This window comes from Pseudophryne corroboree, chromosome 11 (genome assembly GCF_028390025.1).
Source record: "Pseudophryne corroboree isolate aPseCor3 chromosome 11, aPseCor3.hap2, whole genome shotgun sequence".
In the NCBI taxonomy this organism is placed as follows: domain Eukaryota; kingdom Metazoa; phylum Chordata; class Amphibia; order Anura; family Myobatrachidae; genus Pseudophryne; species Pseudophryne corroboree.
Window position 1 is genome coordinate 303,498,552 of NC_086454.1, and position 20,992 is coordinate 303,519,543.

The 20,992-nt window shown below is 49.1% G+C and overlaps 1 protein-coding gene across 8 annotated transcripts in view; it reads left to right on the top strand.

The window, feature by feature from the left end:
• The window catches only part of TERB1 (telomere repeat binding bouquet formation protein 1), a 569,128-nt gene that overhangs the window by 38,819 nt on the left and 509,317 nt on the right, over positions 1-20,992 (top strand). For all 8 annotated transcript variants that reach the window (XR_010189500.1, XM_063945551.1, XM_063945548.1 and 5 more), the window contains exon 2: positions 10,934-10,995. Coding sequence is in view for 7 of the 8 variants with exons in the window: in XM_063945551.1 (XP_063801621.1) it covers positions 10,947-10,995 (49 nt within the window). In the remaining variant the exon portion in view is untranslated. The remainder of the gene's footprint in view (positions 1-10,933; positions 10,996-20,992) is intronic.

Genomic DNA, 20,992 nt, shown 5'->3' on the forward strand with positions numbered 1-20,992 from the left:
GCGACAGTGGTCAGGTGATGCGGACTCTAAACGGCATATGGAAATATTGCCTTATAAAGGGGAGGAGTTATTTGGGGTCGGACTATCGGACCTGGTGGCCACGGCAACTGCTTGGAAATCCACATTTTTACCCCAGGTCGCCTCTCAACATAAAAAGACGCCATCTTATCCGGCTCAGTCCTTTCGTCCCCATAAGGGCAAGCGGACAAAAGGTTCCTCTTTCCTGCCCCGGGGCAGAGGAAGGGGAAAAAGACTGCAACAGACAGCCAATTCCCAGGAACAAAAGCCCTCCCCCGCTTCTGCCAAGTCCTCAGCATGACGCTGGGGCCTTACAAGCGGACTCAGGCACGGTGGGGGCCCGTCTCAAGAATTTCAGCGCGCAGTGGGCTCACTCGCAAGTGGACCCCTGGATCCTTCAAGTAGTATCTCAGGGGTACAAATTGGAGTTCGAGACGTCTCCCCCTCGCCGGTTCCTGAAGTCTGCTTTACCAACGTCTCCCTCCGACAGGGAGGCAGTATTGGAGGCAGTTCACAAGCTGTATTCCCAGCAGGTGATAATCAAGGTACCCCTCCTGCAACAAGGGAAGGGGTATTATTCAACGCTGTTTGTGGTACCGAAGCCGGATGGCTCGGTAAGACCTATTTTAAATCTGAAATCCTTGAACACTTACATACAAAGGTTCAAGTTCAAGATGGAGTCATTTAGAGCAGTGATCGCGAACCTGGAAGAGGGGGACTTTATGGTGTCTCTGGACATCAAAGATGCCTACCTCCATGTCCCCATTTACCCTTCTCATCAAGGGTACCTCAGGTTTGTAGTACAAAACTGTCACTATCAGTTTCAGACGCTGCCGTTTGGATTATCCACGGCACCCCGGGTCTTTACCAAGGTAATGGCCGAAATGATGATTCTTCTTCGAAGAAAAGGCGTTTTAATTATCCCTTACTTGGACGATCTCCTGATAAGGGCAAGATCCAGAGAACAGTTAGTAGTCGGAGTAGCACTATCTCAGGTAGTGCTACGGCAGCACGGCTGGATTCTAAATATCCCAAAATCGCAGCTGATTCCGACGACACGTCTTCTGTTCCTAGGGATGATTCTGGACACAGTCCAGAAAAAGGTGTTCCTTCCGGAGGAAAAAGCCAGGGAGTTATCCGACCTAGTCAGAAACCTCCTGAAACCAGGGCAAGTCTCAGTGCATCAATGCACAAGAGTCCTGGGAAAGATGGTAGCTTCCTACGAAGCGATTCCATTCGGCAGATTCCACGCAAGAACGTTCCAGTGGGATCTGCTGGACAAATGGTCCGGATCGCATCTTCAGATGCATCAGCGGATAACCCTGTCCCCAAGGACAAGGGTATCTCTTCTGTGGTGGTTGCAGAGTGCTCATCTTCTAGAGGGCCGCAGATTCGGCATTCAGGACTGGGTCCTGGTGACCACGGATGCCAGCCTGAGAGGCTGGGGAGCAGTCACACAAGGAAGAAATTTCCAGGGCTTGTGGTCAAGCCTGGAGACATCACTTCACATAAATATCCTGGAGCTAAGGGCCATCTACAATGCTCTAAGCCTAGCACGACCTCTGCTTCAAGGTCAGCCGGTGCTGATTCAGTCAGACAACATCACGGCAGTCGCCCACGTAAACAGACAGGGCGGCACAAGAAGCAGGAGGGCAATGGCAGAAGTTGCAAGGATTCTTCGCTGGGCGGAAAATCATGTGATAGCACTGTCAGCAGTGTTCATTCCGGGAGTGGACAACTGGGAAGCAGACTTCCTCAGCAGGCACGACCTCCACCCGGGAGAGTGGGGACTTCACCCAGAAGTCTTCCACATGATTGTGAACCGTTGGCAAAAACCAAAGGTGGACATGATGGCGTCCCGCCTCAACAAAAAACTAGACAGGTATTGCGCCAGGTCACGGGACCCTCAGGCAATAGCTGTGGACGCTCTGGTAACACCATGGGTGTACCAGTCAGTGTATGTGTTCCCTCCTCTGCCTCTCATACCCAAGGTACTGAGAATCATAAGAAGGAGAGGAGTAAGGACTATACTCGTGGCTCCGGATTGGCCAAGAAGGACTTGGTACCCGGAACTTCAAGAGATGCTCACGGAGGACCCGTGGCCTCTACCTCTACGAAGGGACCTGCTCCAGCAGGGACCCTGTCTGTTTCAAGACTTACCGCGGCTGCGTTTGACGGCATGGCGGTTGAACGCCGGATCCTGAAGGAAAAAGGCATTCCGGATGAAGTCATCCCTACCCTGATCAAAGCCAGGAAGGATGTAACCGTGCAGCATTATCACCGTATTTGGCGTAAATATGTTGCGTGGTGCGAGGCCAGGAAGGCCCCTACAGAGGAATTTCAACTGGGTCGGTTCCTGCATTTCCTGCAAACAGGACTGTCTATGGGCCTAAAATTAGGGTCCATTAAGGTTCAAATTTCGGCCCTGTCGATCTTCTTCCAAAAAGAACTGGCTTCAGTTCCTGAAGTTCAGACGTTTGTCAAAGGGGTGCTGCATATACAGCCTCCTTTTGTGCCTCCAGTGGCACCTTGGGATCTCAATGTGGTTTTGGGGTTCCTAAAATCACATTGGTTTGAACCACTCACCACTGTGGACTTAAAATATCTCACATGGAAAGTGGTAATGCTGTTGGCCCTGGCGTCAGCCAGGCGCGTGTCAGAATTGGCGGCTTTATCCTATAAAAGCCCTTACCTAATTTTTCATACGGATAGGGCAGAATTGAGGACTCGTCCTCAATTTCTCCCTAAGGTGGTTTCAGCGTTTCACCTGAACCAGCCTATTGTGGTACCTGCGGCTACTAGGGACTTGGAGGACTCCAAGTTGCTGGACGTAGTCAGGGCCCTGAAAATATATGTTTCCAGGACTGCTGGAGTCAGAACATCTGACTCGCTGTTTATCCTGTATGCACCCAACAAGCTGGGTGCTCCTGCTTCTAAGCAGACTATTGCTCGTTGGATTTGTAGTACAATTCAGCTTGCTCATTCTGTGGCAGGCCTGCCACAGCCTAAATCTGTAAAAGCCCATTCCACAAGGAAAGTGGGCTCATCTTGGGCGGCTGCCCGAGGGGTCTCGGCTTTACAACTTTGCCGAGCAGCTACTTGGTCAGGGGCAAACACGTTTGCTAAATTCTACAAATTTGATACCCTGGCTGAGGAGGACCTGGAGTTCTCTCATTCGGTGCTGCAGAGTCATCCGCACTCTCCCGCCCGTTTGGGAGCTTTGGTATAATCCCCATGGTCCTTACGGAGTTCCCAGCATCCACTAGGACGTCAGAGAAAATAAGAATTTGCTTACCGATAATTCTATTTCTCGTAGTCCGTAGTGGATGCTGGGCGCCCATCCCAAGTGCGGATTGTCTGCAATACTTGTACATAGTTATTGTTAACTAAATCGGGTTATTGTTGTAGTGAGCCATCTTTTCTAGAGGCTCCTCTGTTATCATACTGTTGACTGGGTTCAGATCACAAGTTATACGGTGTGATTGGTGTGGCTGGTATGAGTCTTACCCGGGATTCAAAATCCTTCCTTATTGTGTACGCTCGTCCGGGCACAGTATCCTAACTGAGGCTTGGAGGAGGGTCATGGGGGGAGGAGCCAGTGCACACCAGGTAGTACTAAAGCTTTCTATTTGTGCCCAGTCTCCTGCGGAGCCGCTATTCCCCATGGTCCTTACGGAGTTCCCAGCATCCACTACGGACTACGAGAAATAGAATTATCGGTAAGCAAATTCTTATTTTTACACACACTCCCCGAAAACGATCAGTTACCACCCAGAAACACCCACTTCCTGTCAATCGCTCTGCGGCCAGCAGTGCGACTGAAAAGCGTAGCTAGACCTTGTGTAAAATTGCATCGGCTTTTGTGAAAGTACGTCGCGCGTGCACACTGCGACGCATACGCAGAAGTGCCTCTTTTTTACCTAATCACTGCGCTACGAACGAAAGCAGCTAGCAATCAACTTGGAATGACCTCCTTTGCCAACAGTAATTCAGACTTGATCGTAGCAGCTAATTTGTTAGCAGTTGGGCAAAACCATGTGCACTGCAGGGGGGGGGGGGGCAGATATAACATGTGCAGAGAGAGTTAGATTTGGGTGGAGTGTGTTCAATCTGAAATCTAAATTGCAGTGTAAAAATAAAGCAGCCAGTATTTACCCTGCACAGAAATAATATAACCCACCCAAATCTAACTCGCTGCAAATGTTATGTCTGCCACACCTGCAGTGCACATGGTTTTGCCCAACTACTAACAAAATTGCTGCTACGATCAGGTCTGAATTACCCCCACAATGCATTGTCCAGAATTATATGCTGAGCCCATTCTAATAGGCCCTACACACTGGGCGATATGAGTGAAAGATATGAACGATCTCGTTCATTAATGAACGAGATACCGTTCATATCTTTCAGTATGGCGGCACCAGCGATGAACGATGCCGGCCCCTACTTCTAGGGAGTTTAAAGGCTCTGCTTCTTGGCTACAGGACACCATTAGCTCCTGAGGGTTTGGAACACTAGGTACGCCCAGGGGTTCACTCCCAGAGGCCGCCGTCACCCCCCCTTGCAGAGCCAGAAGACAGGTGAGTAGAAGAAGATAGAAGACTTCAGTGATGGCTTCTGAGGTACCGCACAGCGATCGCGCTGCGCGCCATGCTCCCATACACAGCGGCATTGCGGGGGGGGGGCGCCCTGGGCAGCATTAGAAACCTCTTTTCAGGCTGGCAGAGTGAAATTGAAGTGCCTTGGCACTAAATTCGTACCCCCGCCAGCATTATTTGTTTTAAAAAAAAGCGGGCTGAAGTGCGCCATGAAGGGGGCGGGGCTTAGCCCTCACAGCTCTCATCAGCGCCATTTTCTCTCCAGAGCTGCAGAGACGCTGGTCCTTCCTCACCACTGCTTTTTACAAGTAACAGGGTGCAAAACGGGGGAGGGGGCACAGCAAATTTGATGCTAACTTAAGTGATTATAAAGCGCTGCAGGGTCTGATGCATTATATATTAAGGTTTCAGAACCGGGACAGGCGCTGGGTTGTGAGCTGGCAAACTCCCTCTGTGTTCCTCTGACAGGCTTTACTGTGGGTCTGTCCCCCTTTTGGCCCAGTGTGTCTGTGGGTGTCGGTACAACTTTGTGTCGGCATGTCTGAGGCGGAGTGCTCTTCCCAGGAGGAGACTGTGTTGGGGGCAGAAACGGCTGTGGGAGTGACCCTGTCGGCACCGCCGACTCCTGACTGGGTAAATGTGTTGAATGCTTTGAATGCTAATGTGGCTCTTATTATTAAGAGATTAAATAAATCTGAGTCTCAGAACCAGGTATGGAAAAAATCTGTGGAGGATGTGTTATCACAAGTACAGACCCCCTCGGGGTCACATAAACATTCGTTTGCTCAGTTAGCAGACACAGATACCGACACAGACACTGACTCCAGTGTCGACTATAGTGATACCAGATTAGACCCAAAATTGGCAAAGAGCATTCAGTACATCGGCCCTAGACCCGTGGATTCTAGAAATAGTGTCCCAGGGGTACAAACTGGAGTCAGAGGTCACGCTGCGCAGGTGGAGCCAGGAGGAGGGGGCCTGGCAGCGTTGAGCGTACTCAGGACGCTCAATGCTGACCGTCATTAATGGGCCGTCTGATCCCGCAATCCCCGGGATTGGATTGAATCCCAGCCTATTTTTGGCCTAAATCCCGGGATCCCGCCGATCCCGGGATTGGCCATCCTATAAATCACCACCTATCCCAGATCTGCTCTATATGTGCTTCACAAGTTCTTGGGAAAGTACTTGTATAGGCACATACACACAGTGCGATGTAACCTTACAATTTTGACTATATAGTCAAAAACGCAAGGAAAGTTACTGAAAATCGCATTGTGTGGACACAGCTCCCGCAGAATCGGTATCGCAAGAAAAAATAGACTGTGCAGGCAAGACAATTTTGACTCTCGAACATAGCCAATGGCACATCGTGTTTATAGACAATATCGGTGCTTCTGGGCTCTTGGGGCGTTCAAGGTAAATCGTAGCAGCAAATTTGTTAGCAGATGGGCAAAACTATGTGCACTGCATGGTGGGGGGGTGGGGGTACAATAATTACATGTGCAGAGAGAGTTAAATTTGGGTGGGTTATTTTGTTTCTGTGCAGGGTAAATACTGGCTGCTTTATTTTTACGCTGCAATTTAGATTTCAGTTGAATAAACCCCACCCAAATCTAACTCTCTCTGCACATGTTATATCTGCAACTTCTGCAGTGCACATGGTTTTGCCTATTAGTTAACAAATTTGCTGCTACGATCAATTCTGAATTAGGGGGGTAATTCCAAGTTGATCGCAGCAGGAAATTTTTTAGCAGTTGGGCAAAACCATGTGCACTGCAGGGGAGGCCTATCAGGCTGCGGGGAGAGGGTAGTATTCCTGAAAATGGCGGTGTGCCGCTTTTCTGGGAGCACCAAGGACAGTTTCTGCTCTTTCCACTAACTCCCAGCCATTCTTAATAAATCTGAGCTGGACATAAGATTTTCATCATCTTTTAACACAGCCTTAAGGTGCATAGACATGGGGGGTAATTCCAAGTTGATCGCAGCAGGATTTTTGTTAGCAATTTGGCAAAACCATGTGCACTGCAGGGGAGGCAGATATAACGTGCAGAAAGAGTTAGATTTGGGTGGGTTATTTTATTTCTGTGCAGGGTAAATACTGGCTGCTTTATTTTTACACTGCAAAATAGATTGCAGATTGAAATCACCACACCCAAATCTAACTCTCTCTGCACATGTTAAATCTGCCTTCCCTGCAGTGCACATCGATTTGCCCAACTGCTAAAAAATTTCCTGCTGCGATCAACTTGGAATTACCCCCTAGGCCCAATATCTCACCATGGGGGTAATTCCAAGTTGATCGCAGCAGGATTTTTGTTAGCAATTGGGCAAAACCATGTGCACTGCAGGGGAAGCAGATATAACATGTGCAGAGAGAGTTAGATTTGGGTGGGGTGTGTTCAATCTGCAATCTAATTTGCAGTGTAAAAATAAAGCAGCCAGTATTTACCCTGCACAGAAATAAAATAACCCACCCAAATCTAACTCTTTCTGCACATGTTATATCTGCCTCCCCTGCAGTGCACATGTTTTGCCCAATTGCTAACAAAAATCCTGCTGCGATCAACTTGGAATTACCCCCCATGTGTATGCACCTTAAGGCTGTGTTAAAGATGATGAAAATCTTATGTCCAGCTCAGATTTATTAAGAATGGCTGGGAGTTAGTGGAAAGAGCAGAAACTGTCCTTGGTGCTCCCAGAAAAGCGGCACACCGCCATTTTCAGGAATACTACCCTCTCCCCGCAGCCTGATAGGCTGGGCTTAGGAGGCACGTCATGTGGCGATGCAAGATTGGCGCACACGCGCGCAAAAAGAGTCATGCGTAGTTCTTCTGGTATCGCAATATGAGGCCCTATGTATAGTTCATCCCTAAGTTAAAAAGAAAATCTCACACTTCTGGTATCACATCTTATTGCTACACACAAGTGTGCCGATACCATTCACTGGCTGTTGGAATGCCGGTGGTCATATGACCGTCAGCAGTATTCCGATGGAGGAGATCCCTACAGGGGTGAGGTAAGTATACTTACCTTACCCACCAGCCCCCCTAACCAGGGGTTAAAGTGAGCCGGAACGGGCGGAACTGCGTTACATCAGTTCCACTTGGAGACAGAACGCAGTTCTGCCTCACCTAACCCGCTGTGTGCTGCCGCAGGGAGATGCCGGGCGCCCGCTGAGATTGTGTTACCAGCGGGCGCCCGGCTCTCTCTCCACAGCGGCAGCCAGAGGCAGGAGCTCACTACTGAGCTCCGGCTTACGGCTCTGTCAGTGTGCGCTATGGGAGAGACGTCGTAACATCTCTCTCATAGTGCTCAGGAGCGGAGGCCGGAAGGACCACAACAGTCGGACGCGGGAGCGGAGCTTGGTGAGTATGGTGTTTTGTGGGGGCAAGCTACAAGGGGGCTAACAACAAGGGGGCAAGCTACTGGGGGCTAACTACAAGGGGGCAAGCTACTGAGGGAAAACTACAAGGGGACAAGCTACTGAAGGAAAACTACAAGGGGGCAAGCTACTGGGGGGCTAAATACAAGGGGGCAAGCTACTGGGGGCAAACTACAAGGGGTCTAACTACTGAGGGCAAACTACAGGGGTGCATTACTACTAGGGGCATTACTACTGGGGCACATTACTACTGGGGGCATTACTACAGGGGGGCAAAACTACAGGGGTTAAACTACTGGGGGTATAACTACAGGGGCTAAAGTACTGGGGGCATTACTACTTGGGGGCAAACTACATAGGGCTAAACTATTGGGGGCATTACTACTGGGGGCATAACTCCAGGGGCTAAACTACAGAAGGCATTACCACTGGGCACTAAACTACATGGGGCAAACTACATGAGGACTAAACTACAGGGGCTAAACTACTGGGGGCATTACCACTGTGAGACTAAACTAAAGGGGGTAAACTACTGGGGTCTTAACTGCAGGGGCATTACCACTGGGGGCAAAACTATTGGGGGCATAACTACTGGGGCTAAACGACTGGGGGCATTACTACTGCGGGCAATACTACACAGGGGCATTAGCATTAAGAGCATTACTAATGGGGGCTCTACTAATGAGGGCATTGTAAAGGGGGCACTGCATAAGGGACATCACTCCTGGGGACATAAGGGGCACTACTACTGGGGGCATTGCATAAGGGGCACCACTACTATGGGCTCTATATAAGGGGCACTACCAGTACAGTGGACATTGCATAAGGAGCACTACTACTGTGGGCATTGTATAAGGGGCGCTACTGCTGTGGGCATTGTGTATTACGGGGTGCTACTACTATGGGCATTATGTGTATTAGGGGTGCTACTACTGTGGGCATTATTACTATTGTGTGACCACGCCCCTTTCTTTTTGAGACCACTCCCCCTTTTTGGGCCGCGCCGTGGGGAGGGGGAGTGAGTTCCACAACCTCTCTAGGACCACTTTAAGCACTGCCCCAAACCCTACCCCTCCCCCTTCCAGCAACCTAATCCTCCCCTGTGATGCCTAACTCTAACCTACCCCTCCCACAGCCTGAACCTAACCCTCCCTCGTCCGCAGCCTGACCCTCCCCACCTAAACACTCCCCCCCCCCCCCCCCCCCCAAACACATATATTCTGCAGCGCTTTACAGAGAATAATTGGCCATTCACATCAGTCCCTGCCCCAGTGGAGCTTACAATCTATATTCCCTACCACATGTACACACATTCACACTAGGGTTAATTTTGTTGGGATCCAATTAACCTACCAGTATATTTTTGGATTGTGGGAGGAATCCGGAGTACCCGGAGGAAACCCACGCAAGTACGGGGAGAATATACAAACTCCACACAGTTAGGGCCATAGTCGGAATCGAACCCATGACCTCAGTGCTGTGTGGCAGTAATGCTAACCATTACACCATCCATACTGCCCTATACTTACGTTCGGGATTCCAGCGTCAGTATTTTGGCTGCATGTCGGGACTCCGACTGTTGGCATCCCAACCGTCAGCATGCTGAACGTATCCCCTACACGCATTTACAAACCTCCCAACTGATTTAGGACAAACCCAATCCACACCACTGACCCAAGAGGGACACCTCTGTGTTTTAAATGAGTGAGTGGCCGTGCCCTGTGTCCCAGCTCTCATCTCTCCATAGTTAGGAGGAGATATACATTTCAGCATACTTATACATTCAAGCACAGAATACATTACTGCAATTGTTAGCTAGAAGTTCACAATAATACGCTGTATATGCTTCCTTTTTACACTATGGGTGTCATTCCGAGTTGTTCGCTCGTTGACGAATTTTGCTATGCTGCGATTTGTTGCAAACTGCGCATGCGCAAGGCACGCAGGGCGCATGCGCTTAGTTATTTAACTAAAAACTTAGCAGATTTGCTGAGGATTCTGCGGCGCTTTTCAGTCTCACTGCTGTTTGGTAAATGATTGACAGGAAAGAGGCGTTTCTGGGTGGTAACTCAGCGTTTTCCCTGCGTTTGCAAAAAAACGCAGGCATGTCAGGTAAAAACGCGGGAGTGCCTGGAGAAACGGGGGAGTGGCGTGTTTGTGACGTCAAACCAGGAACTAAACGGACTGAGCTGATCGCAATCTGTGAGTAGGTCCGGAGCTACTCAGAAGCTGCTAAGAATTATTTAGTAGCAGTTTTGCTAATTTTTCGTTCGTTATTCTGCTAAGCTAAGATACACTCCCAGAGGGCGGCAGCCTAGCGTGTGCAATGCTGCTAAAAGCAGCTAGTGAGCGAACAACTCGGAATGAGGGCCTATGGGGGTCATTCCGAGTTGTTCGCTCGCAAGCCGTTTTTAGCAGCTTTGCACACGCTAAGCCTACGCCTACTGGGAGTGAATCTTAGCATAGTAAAATTGCGAACGATGTAATCGCAATATTGCGATTACACACCTCGTAGCAGTTTCTGAGTAGCTTCAGACTTACTCGGCATCTGCGATCAGTTCAGTGCTTGTCGTTCCTGGTTTGACGTCACAAACACTCCCAGCGTTCGCCCAGACACTCCTCCGTTTCTCCGGCCACTCCTGCGTTTTTTCCGGAAACGGTAGCGTTTTTTCCCACACGCCCATAAAACGGCCTGTTTCCGCCCAGAAACACCCATTTCCTGTCAATCACATTACGATCGCCAGACCGATGAAAAAGCCGTGAGTAAAATTACTAAGTGCATAGCAAATTTACTTGGCGCAGTCGCAGTGCGGACATTGCGCATGCGCATTAAGCGGAAAATCGCTGCGATGCGAAGATTTTTACCGAGCGAACAACTCGGAATGAGGGCCTATGTTCTGAAGTTTGTCACTCTGCCCGTTCTTTATTATTCTAGAGCACCAAGCAATATGAATACTACAGAATCTGCACAGTTTGGGGGCAGAACTGCATCAATTGGTAAGTTTACGGTTTTCTTGAATGTTACATAAGACGTACTACAGTATTTGCTAAATAGTACAGAGTTCCCTTACCTTAGAAATGTAAGTGTTGGTACACACCAGAACGATCTTAGACCCGTATGTAATTTCCGGCCAAATCGGAACGACATATCGGCGAGATTGTTCAATGTGTACCTGCAATTTGCCTGCTTCCATGGTTGCATGCGGGGGGCTGTGCTGCATGGGCAAACAGAAAATATTGTGTATGATACCCACCGCATATTGCCTACCTCCTTGGTTGATATGCGGTGGGCTGTGCTGCACAGGCATTCAGAAGATATTGTGTACGATGCTATGCTGCCAAATGCAGCATGGCATGGTACATTGCTCTGTTATCCCCTGCGTCGTGCAAGTGTGTACACACTTGCCGATGCAGGCTCCCGTCGCCCATCGGATCAACCAGCTACACATCGTTTTTGACATCTGCGTTATGTTGACATGTACAATATTGACCTGGGCATTATATCGACAGCTGTCATGTCTGCAAAGCATTTTTACAGTATTTAAGCCCTAACTGTGGCCTAAACATAACACTGACATATACTGTCGACAATCACAATATCAACATGCCCATGTCGACAATCTGAGTGTCAACATAATGACTGAATACTATTTTGCCCATATTATGTTACTATATTGGGTTATTGCTAGGAATATTTGTGTAATACACAGATGGCCTTAGGCTTATAATTAGCCTTTTAGAAAGGTATTTGCCATTTTATGACTGGTGCAGTATTTTAAAAGTTCATGTAAATCTTTGGCATGCATGGGGACAGGCACATTTGAAGTAACAGTTTTGGGAATTCTTTGTACTGCAATATCACTTTTAAAAGGGTGGAAGATTATTATGGTGCAGGTTTGGGGACAGAATGTGTATATGTGTGCATTACAACGTATATACAAGGATCATGAAGGTTATGAAGGATTGTTCATGACCAATTTGGTCCATTTTAGTTTAAGAAACATTTTGTACAGCATTTAGAAGTTTTCTGAGATTATATGATACTTTCTCTTACGTCCTAGAGGATGCTGGGGACTCCGTAAGGACCATGGGGATAGACGGGCTCCGCGGGAGACATGGGCACTTTAAGAAAGACTTTAGGTATGGGTGTGCACTGGCTCCTCCCTCTATGCCCCTCCTCCAGACCTCAGTTTACTACTGTGCCCAGAGGAGACTGGGTGCATTACAGGGAGCTCTCCTGAGTTTCCTGAAAGAAAGTATTTTGTTAGGTTTTTTATTTTCAGGGAGCCTGCTGGCAACAGGCTCCCTGCATCGTGGGACTGAGGAGAGAGAAGCAGACCTACTTCTGTGAGTTTCAAGGCTCTGCTTCTTAGGCTACTGGACACCATTAGCTCCAGAGGGAGTCGGAACACAGGTCTCACCCTGGAGTTCGTCCCGGAGCCGCGCCGCCATCCTCCTCACAGAGCCGGAAGATAGAAGCCGGGTGAGTATGAGAAGAAAGAAGACTTCAGAGGCGGCAGAACACTTCAGATCTTCACTGAGGTAACGCACAGCAGTAAAGCTGTGCCCCATTGGGCCGAGCATGGAGTAAGAAGCTAGGAGTTAGAGCTCCGTCTATCCTGCTTTCTATATCCTGATTCCCCCGCTCGTGGCTGCTACTGACCCGGCTCACCCGTTGTGGCTTTTAACCCTGCTCATTTTGAGGGGTCTGCGGGACTGTGTTTCTGCCCTGGGAAGCCGCTGGACGAATCGCGGCCTACACCGCTCGGCCTCACTCCTTCCGCCCGGCGCCATCTTGGGAAGTAACAGCGGAGGCCGGAGCCGCGCTGGGACGGAGCTCCCTTCACTCGCACCCTCTGCTGTTTTCTGCTGGACCGGAGGTCGGTGTGTCCCCCTGTCTCCTTCCACCTTGCGTCTGGCGGGCTGAATGTCCCTGTGTGGCGGTGATAATTACTGACGGCGCGGGGGTGCATCTGTCTGCACGGACCGTCCCTCCTCACGTCCCCTGCCTCCCTGCACTGCTGGTCGGAGCCTCCCAGTCTGCACTACTCTGCCTGCGGGGCTGCCTGGATACCTCCAGCTATCCTGCTCTACCTACACTGCTGGGTGACGCTTCCATATCTACACTACTCTCCAGGAGGGTCCACTCAAAAGCCTGCTGTTGATTATACTGCCTGACTACTGTCACTAAAGATTTCCTTTTCCTTGCCTGGGTTCATTCACCTGCGTGAGACTCTGGAGGCCTGGGGATTTTACAGCCTGTGGTGAGCACGTATTGTTTGTTCTATATCATTGCTGAGGGAGTCCTCTTTCTGCACCCGTGTTCCACCCGTGTCCCATCATGGTGCTTGGGGGCAGTGCTGCAGCTGCTACCGCTGCTGCTAAGCTTGAAAAATATGCTAGAGGCTCTCAATCCTCTTCCCAACCCACCCGGGGTGCTGCTCCCCCATCCCCCCCTTCCCCCTCGGGGTCACCTCCTCGAGAAGACGACACGTCTCAGTCGACGCAGCAAATTCTCTTAGCCATATCCACGTCCGAGCACAGAGTCATGAATAAAATCGGCCAAGTACAGGTGGATATCACTTTAATCAGACATGACATGCAAAAGATTCGTGAACGGGTGGGGGAGGCGGAGCACCGTATCTCCGACCTAGAAGACGTCACCAATCCTCTTAAAGATACAGTTTCCAACCTCACAACCCAGATGTCAGCAGTTAAGGCGAAGCTTTCCGATATTGAAGGAAGACTGCGTCGTAATCACGTTCGTTTTGTGGGCCTCCCGGAGAGAGCAGAGGGCTCCTCCCCAGAATCATTCCTCGAAACATGGCTTCTCCGATTATTTCAACGCGATGACTTTGGTCCTCAGTTTTCTGTGGAGAGGGCCCACCGATTGCCTGCCAGGGCTCTTCCCCGGGGCGCACCTGCACGCACTTTCATAGCCCGTTTTCTACATTACAGGGACCGGGATGCGGTCCTGCGGCTGGCCCGCACACAGGGTCCTTTGAAATTTGACAACCATGATATTTCTGTTTACCCGGACTTTGCCGTAGATGTCCAGAAGTCGCGTACGCAGTTCCTTCAGGTCAAAAGAAAGCTTCGTGACCATCAAATTCAATATGCCATGTTTTTTCCGGCACGTTTAAGGGTGGTGTATGATGGCTCCACACACTTCTTCAATACCCCTCAAGAGGCGGAGGCCTGGCTGGAGCGCAGACCCCGGCTCCCTATTTAAGGACTGTTTCTCCCTCAGAGGTCGCAGTGTCTGCTGGGTTTTGTACTCCTCCTAACCATGTAGCGGGAATGATCTTTATTTCTAGGAGCTGAATGCTAGAATATAGCCTTTTTGTAGAGGCATTAGTTGTCTCTACTCCCTAGGGTTGTTATAGGTTCTCAGCCTTAGTTTGGTTAGGGTTTTTTCGGGATTCTGGCGTGTCTAGTTTGGGATGGATAGGCAGGGAGGGGGGGGTTTGAGATGTTCTGGGTTTGTTCTTTTTTTTTTGTATATGTATTGCTCCATGTGTCACTGTGCTATTTTTTTTCTTGAACTGTAATGTGTCCATGATTTTTTCTATGTATGCCTTCTGGTCTCCGTATGCTCTGCCTGTGTGCTGGCGGGGGGCCGTAGTGATCCCTTTGCTCCTTCCCCCTCTACATTATGGGTTCCTCTCTTTAGCGCGCCTTGCTTGCCTTGGATTTCCCTCTTCTCCTGCCTCTCCATATTTGCCCCTTGCTTCTTTTCTCCTTCTGTCCTTTCTCTCTTATACTCATGGCTGCAGGGGTTGATGGACTCCGCATACTCGGCTGGAATGTGGGGGGCCTGAACGACCGCATTAAGCGGGCTCTGGTTTTATCTCAGGTGAGAAAGTATAGGGCAGATGTCATATGCCTCTCCGAAACGCACTTAGTTGGTTCTAGAACCTTGGCTCTCAGGAAGCCCTGGGTGGGTCTCTCCTATCATTCCACCTTCTCTGCTAACTCCAGGGGGGTTTCAGTTTTGGTGCGGAAGTCGGTTAATTTCCATTTAGTTCATAGCCAAATTGACCAATATGGCAGGTATGTATTTCTTAGGGCCTATATTAACCGTACACTTTTGCACATACTTGCTGTTTATGTCCCTCCCCCCTACAATAATGAAGTACTCAGGCAGGCAATGTCGTTTCTTGCTACTTCTCCCTCAGCTCCGGTCCTTTGCATCGGAGACTTCAATAATGTTTTAGATAAAGTTTTAGATAGGTGGGCTGAACTTCCCCCTTCTCTACCCTCTGCCTCCCCGTCCCCCACTCCGTTTGCGAGGTTGGTTTCCGAGCTTGGACTCCTGGATATTTGGAGGTTGAGACACCCCAAACAACTCCAATACTCCTGCCACTCGGCCAGCTTTCACTCGTTCTCGAGAATAGATTTGGCCCTTGTCTCCCCTGATCTCACTGCTAGAATACTGGATGTCCAGTACCTTCAGAGGGGAATCTCGGATCACTCACCTTTGCTAGTGGTCCTGGATTCTGTACCTGCCTGTGGGGCTAAACTTTGGAAATTGAATCCCTTCTGGTTGACCTTGCTGACTGACCACGAGGCCTTGATTAGTGAGTGGAGTGATTTTGGAGTTCATAATGCGTCCTGTTCTGATCACCTGGTTAAGCATGACGCATTTAAAGCTTCACTATGGGGCTCCTTCATACGACAAATAGCTAATGTCAAGAAATCTAGTAGGGAGGAGGAGGTGCGCCTGGAGCTTACCTGTTCCCAATCCGAGTCTGCTTACCTCACTACTAGGACCCTTGGTGATTGGGCAAGATGGGATTTGGCCAGGAAAGCCTGGTCTGACCACTTGCTTGATAAATCAAGGCGCAAATTACTTTTCTCCCAGCACACCCTCTATTCACAATCGGACACTGGGGGTAGTTACTTGGCCTTTCTGGCTCGGGGAGAGAGAATTGGGGGTTCCATTCAGCAGATCTGTGATACTCAGGGTGAAATGGTATATGCCACTCCTGAAATAGCCCAGGTTTTCCAGTCCTTTTATTCTTCGTTGTATGCCTCTAAAGTCACCTATACCCCCACTCAACTACAGCAATATCTTTCAGACATTGCCCTGCCGCAGCTGTCCCAACAATCTGTAGATATTTTGGATGCTAATATCACTCCAGAGGAGGTTGAGGCTGCTATTGCCTCCTTCCTTAATAAAAAGGCCCCGGGTAGCGACGGTATACCGGTTGAAGTGCATACTTTGTCCCCTATCTTTTGACTCTCTTTAATGCATTGCTGGAGGGTGCTCGTCTACCTCCCTCTATTTCCGAAGCTATTATCGTGGTGATCCTCAAACCGGGTAAAGACCCTACGGCCCCGGAGTCCTACCGCCCAATCTCATTGCTACCTACTGATGTCAAGATTTTGGCCAAAATTCTGGCACTTAGACTCAATAGTGTTATCACCTCGATCATTCATGATGATCAGACAGGATTTATGCCAGGCAAGTCCACCCTCCAAAATTTGAGGCGACTGTTTTGTCACCTGCAGATGGAGGACTGGCCCGAGTCGGGGGCTGTGGTGGTTTCCTTGGATGCTGCCAAGGCCTTCGACTCTGTAGAATGGGAGTATTTGTCGGAAGTCCTTAGACGGTTTGCTTTTGGCCCCAAATTCATACGCTGGGTACAATTACTCTATTCCTCCCCCGTGGCTCGAATATCTGTCAATGGCTATGTGACGTCCCCATTTGCTTTGTCCCGTGGTACTAGACAGGGTTGCCCACTCTCCCCTGCCCTTTTTGCCCTGGCTGTAGAGCCATTGGCATGTTTCATCAGAGCGTCCCCTGATGTTAGGGGCATAACTATTGACGGACATGAGGATGTTATTGCATTATATGCCGATGACATGCTCTTGTTCCTCAGAGACCCTGATGCTTCCCTGACCTCCCTCCTGGGTATTGTTGATACATTTGGCCTTTACTCCGGCCTGACTATCAACTGGAATAAATCTAATGTCTTTCCCATATCTGGTATTCTTCCTGATCCGTTGCCAGATGTGTCCTCCTTGGCCTGGACCCTTCGCTTTCAGTATCTTGGTGTCTGGATCACTCCTAATGTTAAGTCTTTTGTACATCAAAACATTGACCAGGTCACGGTAGATCTGAAGCGACGGATTCATGTATGGAAGAAGCTTCCCCTTACTGTCACGGGTCGCATTAACCTGATCAAGATGGTGATGCAACCAAAATATCTTTATCTATTGCAGCACTCTCCTACCTATATCCCCAAGAAAATTTTCACTAACATTGATAGTGTGCTTTCCTCCTTTGTTTGGGGCGACAAAACGCCTAGGGTTGCCCTGAGAGCTCTGGTTAGGGCTAAATTGGATGGGGGTTTGGGCTTTCCCAATCTCCGGGCCTATTACCTAGCTGCTCAACTTGCACATTTGTCTAATTGGATTCTCAGTAGGGATAGTCCCACGTTTGAGAGATTCTTTGCCGAGTGTGTGGGGTCTCATTTCTCCCCTCTCCAGTTCCTTCTTTCTGCCTCTTCTACTGCTGGTCTTCCTCCTTTACTCCGTCAGTCACTACTTGTGTGGCGTCAAGCTCACTCCTACTATACATGGCGAGGCACAGACTCTGACACGCCACTTTGGTTCAACCCTGAGTATAGGGAGTTGTTGCAGCTCTCACAGGACAACATATGGCTTGGGGCGGGCCTTACCACAGTTTCGCAACTGTATGATAACGGTGTTTTCAAGTCTTTCACACAACTGAAGGAGGAGCTTGAAATATCCAATAGATCCTTTTATCGCTATCTACAGCTCCGCCATGCGGTGCAGGCACAGTTTGGGGCCTCGCCCCCGCCCATTTCTGACTCCGCAATTAAAGATATGGTTAGGAATTTGGGTGCAAGACACCAAGTTTCCATTTTATATGGTAGTCTTAATGCCCACATCTGTCCGAATATATTTGACCAACTTAAACTTAAATGGGAACAAGACATTGGCTCAATTACAGATGACCAGTGGCTACAGGTGTTGAGCTCACTTAAATATTCTACTCAGTGTATCAAATATCAGCAGGTTTATTTCTTTGTTCTGCATAGGACATACATAACTCATGTTTCTTTATGCAAAGCAGGCCTACGGCCTGATAGTACCTGCCCCAGATGTGGTGCCCCTGAATCAACTTTTTGGCACCTATTATGGCTGTGCCCCACTGTACATGCCTTTTGGGAAGCAGTTTGGTGGACATTCTGCTCACTGAACCTATGCTGCCCCCCCTCTCTCCTACTATATGTATGTTTGCGCTAGACTTAGAGGAATCCTTCTGCCCGGCACTATACAAATATGTTCTTTGCCTGACTACCTTAGCTAAGGTGATTATAGCGCGTAACTGGTTTGCTACTTCTTCCCCCAATGTGTACAATTGGCGAGCTCTAGTAAATGAGGTGTCAGGACATGAGAGGTTTACACATACTGTAGGTCTAGAGGAACCCTACCCCATTACTTTAGCAAGTGGGATAGGTGGAATACCTCCCGTCTGGCTACAGCTGGAGCACTATTCTCTGACTGATTGAGGCTTAATATGTGAATTTGCGATGTTGCCGTGACACTTATTATCTTTTTCTATGTGACACTGTGACACAGATGGTATTAATTATTGTATTCTTCCTGTAATTTTTCTTTGTTTTGTTTGTTCTGGTTTTGTTCTGTATTTAATGTTTTTTTTTTTTTTTTTTTACTTTTCCCTGTGAAAAACTTTAATAAAAAATTACACAAGTAAAAAAAAAAAAAGCTGTGCGCCGTTGCTCCCACACAGCACACACAAACGGCAGTCACTGTAAGGGTGCAGGGCGCAGTTGGGGTGCCCTGGGCAGCAATAAAACCTCTTTTTCTGGCAAGAGTAGATATATACAGCTAGTCACTATATATATATAAAGAGCCCCCGCCAGTTTTTTATATATTTTAGCGGGACAAGCCCGCCGCTGAGGGGGCGGGGCTTCTTCCTCAGCACTCACCAGCGCCATTTTCTCCACAGCACAGCGCTGAGAGGAAGCTCCCCGGACTCTCCCCTGCTTATCCACAGTGAAAGAGGGTTTTAAAGAAGGGGGGGGGGGGGGGGGGGCACATAATTTGGCGCAAAAATAAAGATTACAGCGCTATCTGGGTAAACATATTGTGTGTGTTTTCCTGGGTCATATAGCGCTGGGTGTGTGCTGGCATACTCTCTCTCTGCCTCTCCAAGGGGCCTTTTGGGGGAACTGTCTTCAGATAAGAGGATTCCCTGAGTGTGTGGTGTGTCGGTACGCGTGTGTCGACATGTCTGAGGTAGAAGGCCTTCCTAGGGAGGAGGAGGAGCAAATGAATGTGGTGTCTCCGTCGACAACGCCGACACCTGACTGGATGGATATGTGGAATGTTTTAAGTGCTAATGTAAAGTTATTGCACAATAGATTAGACAAAGCGGAAGCTAGGGAACAGCCAGGGAGTCAACCCATGTCTGTCCCTATGTCGCAGGGACCTTCGGGGTCTCAAAAGCGCCCACTATCCCAAATAGTAGACACAGATACCGACACGGATTCTGACTCCAGTGTCGACTACGATGATGCAAAGTTACAGCCAAAATTGGCTAAATGTATTCGATATATGATTATTGCAATAGAAGATGTTTTGCATATCACAGAGGAACCCCCTGTCCCTGACACGAGGGTGCACATGTATAAGGGAAAGAAACCTGAGGTAACCTTTCCCCCCTCACATGAGTTGAACGAATTATGTGAAAAAGCTTGGGAATCTCCAGACAAAAAACTGCAGATTCCCAAAAGGATTCTTATGGCGTATCCTTTCCCGCCAACGGACAGGATACGGTGGGAATCCTCCCCTAGGGTGGACAAAGCATTGACACGCTTATTCAAAAAGGTAGCGCTGCCATCCCAAGATACGGCTACCCTCAGGGATCCTGCTGACCGCAAGCAGGAGATTACCTTGAAGTCCATTTACACACATTCTGGTACCTTACTCAGACCGGCGATTGCGTCGGCCTGGGTTTGTAGCGCTGTAGCAGCATGGACAGATACCTTATCAGCGGAAATTGAGACCCTAGATAAGGATACCATTTTATTGACCCTAGGGTATATAAAAGATGCTGTCATATATGAGAGATGCTCAAAGAGACATTAGTCTACTGGGTTCTAGAATCAACGCTATGTCGATTTCTGCTAGACGAGTCCTATGGACCCGGCAATGGACAGGTGATGCCGTCTCAAAGAGGCATATGGAGGTTTTACCTTACAAGGGTGAGGAATTGTTTGAGGAAGGTCTCTCGGACCTGGTCTCCACAGCTACAGCTGGTAAATCAAATTTCTCTATCGTCCTAGTGGATGCTGGGGTTCCTGAAAGGACCATGGGGAATAGCGGCTCCGCAGGAGACAGGGCACAAAAAGTAAAGCTTTTCCAGATCAGGTGGTGTGCACTGGCTCCTCCCCCTATGACCCTCCTCCAGACTCCAGTTAGATTTTTGTGCCCGGCCGAGAAGGGTGCAATCTAGGTGGCTCTCCTAAAGAGCTGCTTAGAAAAAGTTTAGCTTAGGTTTTTTATTTTACAGTGAGTCCTGCTGGCAACAGGATCACTGCAACGAGGGACTGAGGGGAGAAGAAGTGAACTCACCTGCGTGCAGGATGGATTGGCTTCTTGGCTACTGGACATCAGCTCCAGAGGGACGATCACAGGTACAGCCTGGATGGTCACCGGAGCCGCGCCGCCGGCCCCCTTGCAGATGCTGAAGTCAGAAGAGGTCCAGAATCGGCGGCTGAAGACTCCTGCAGTCTTCTAAAGGTAGCGCACAGCACTGCAGCTGTGCGCCATTTTCCTCTCAGCACACTTCACACGCAGTCACTGAGGGTGCAGGGCGCTGGGGGGGGGCGCCCTGGGAGGCAAATGTAACCTATATAAAGGCTAAAAATACCTCACATATAGCCCCCAGAGGCTATATGGAGATATTTAACCCCTGCCTGGATTCACTAAATAG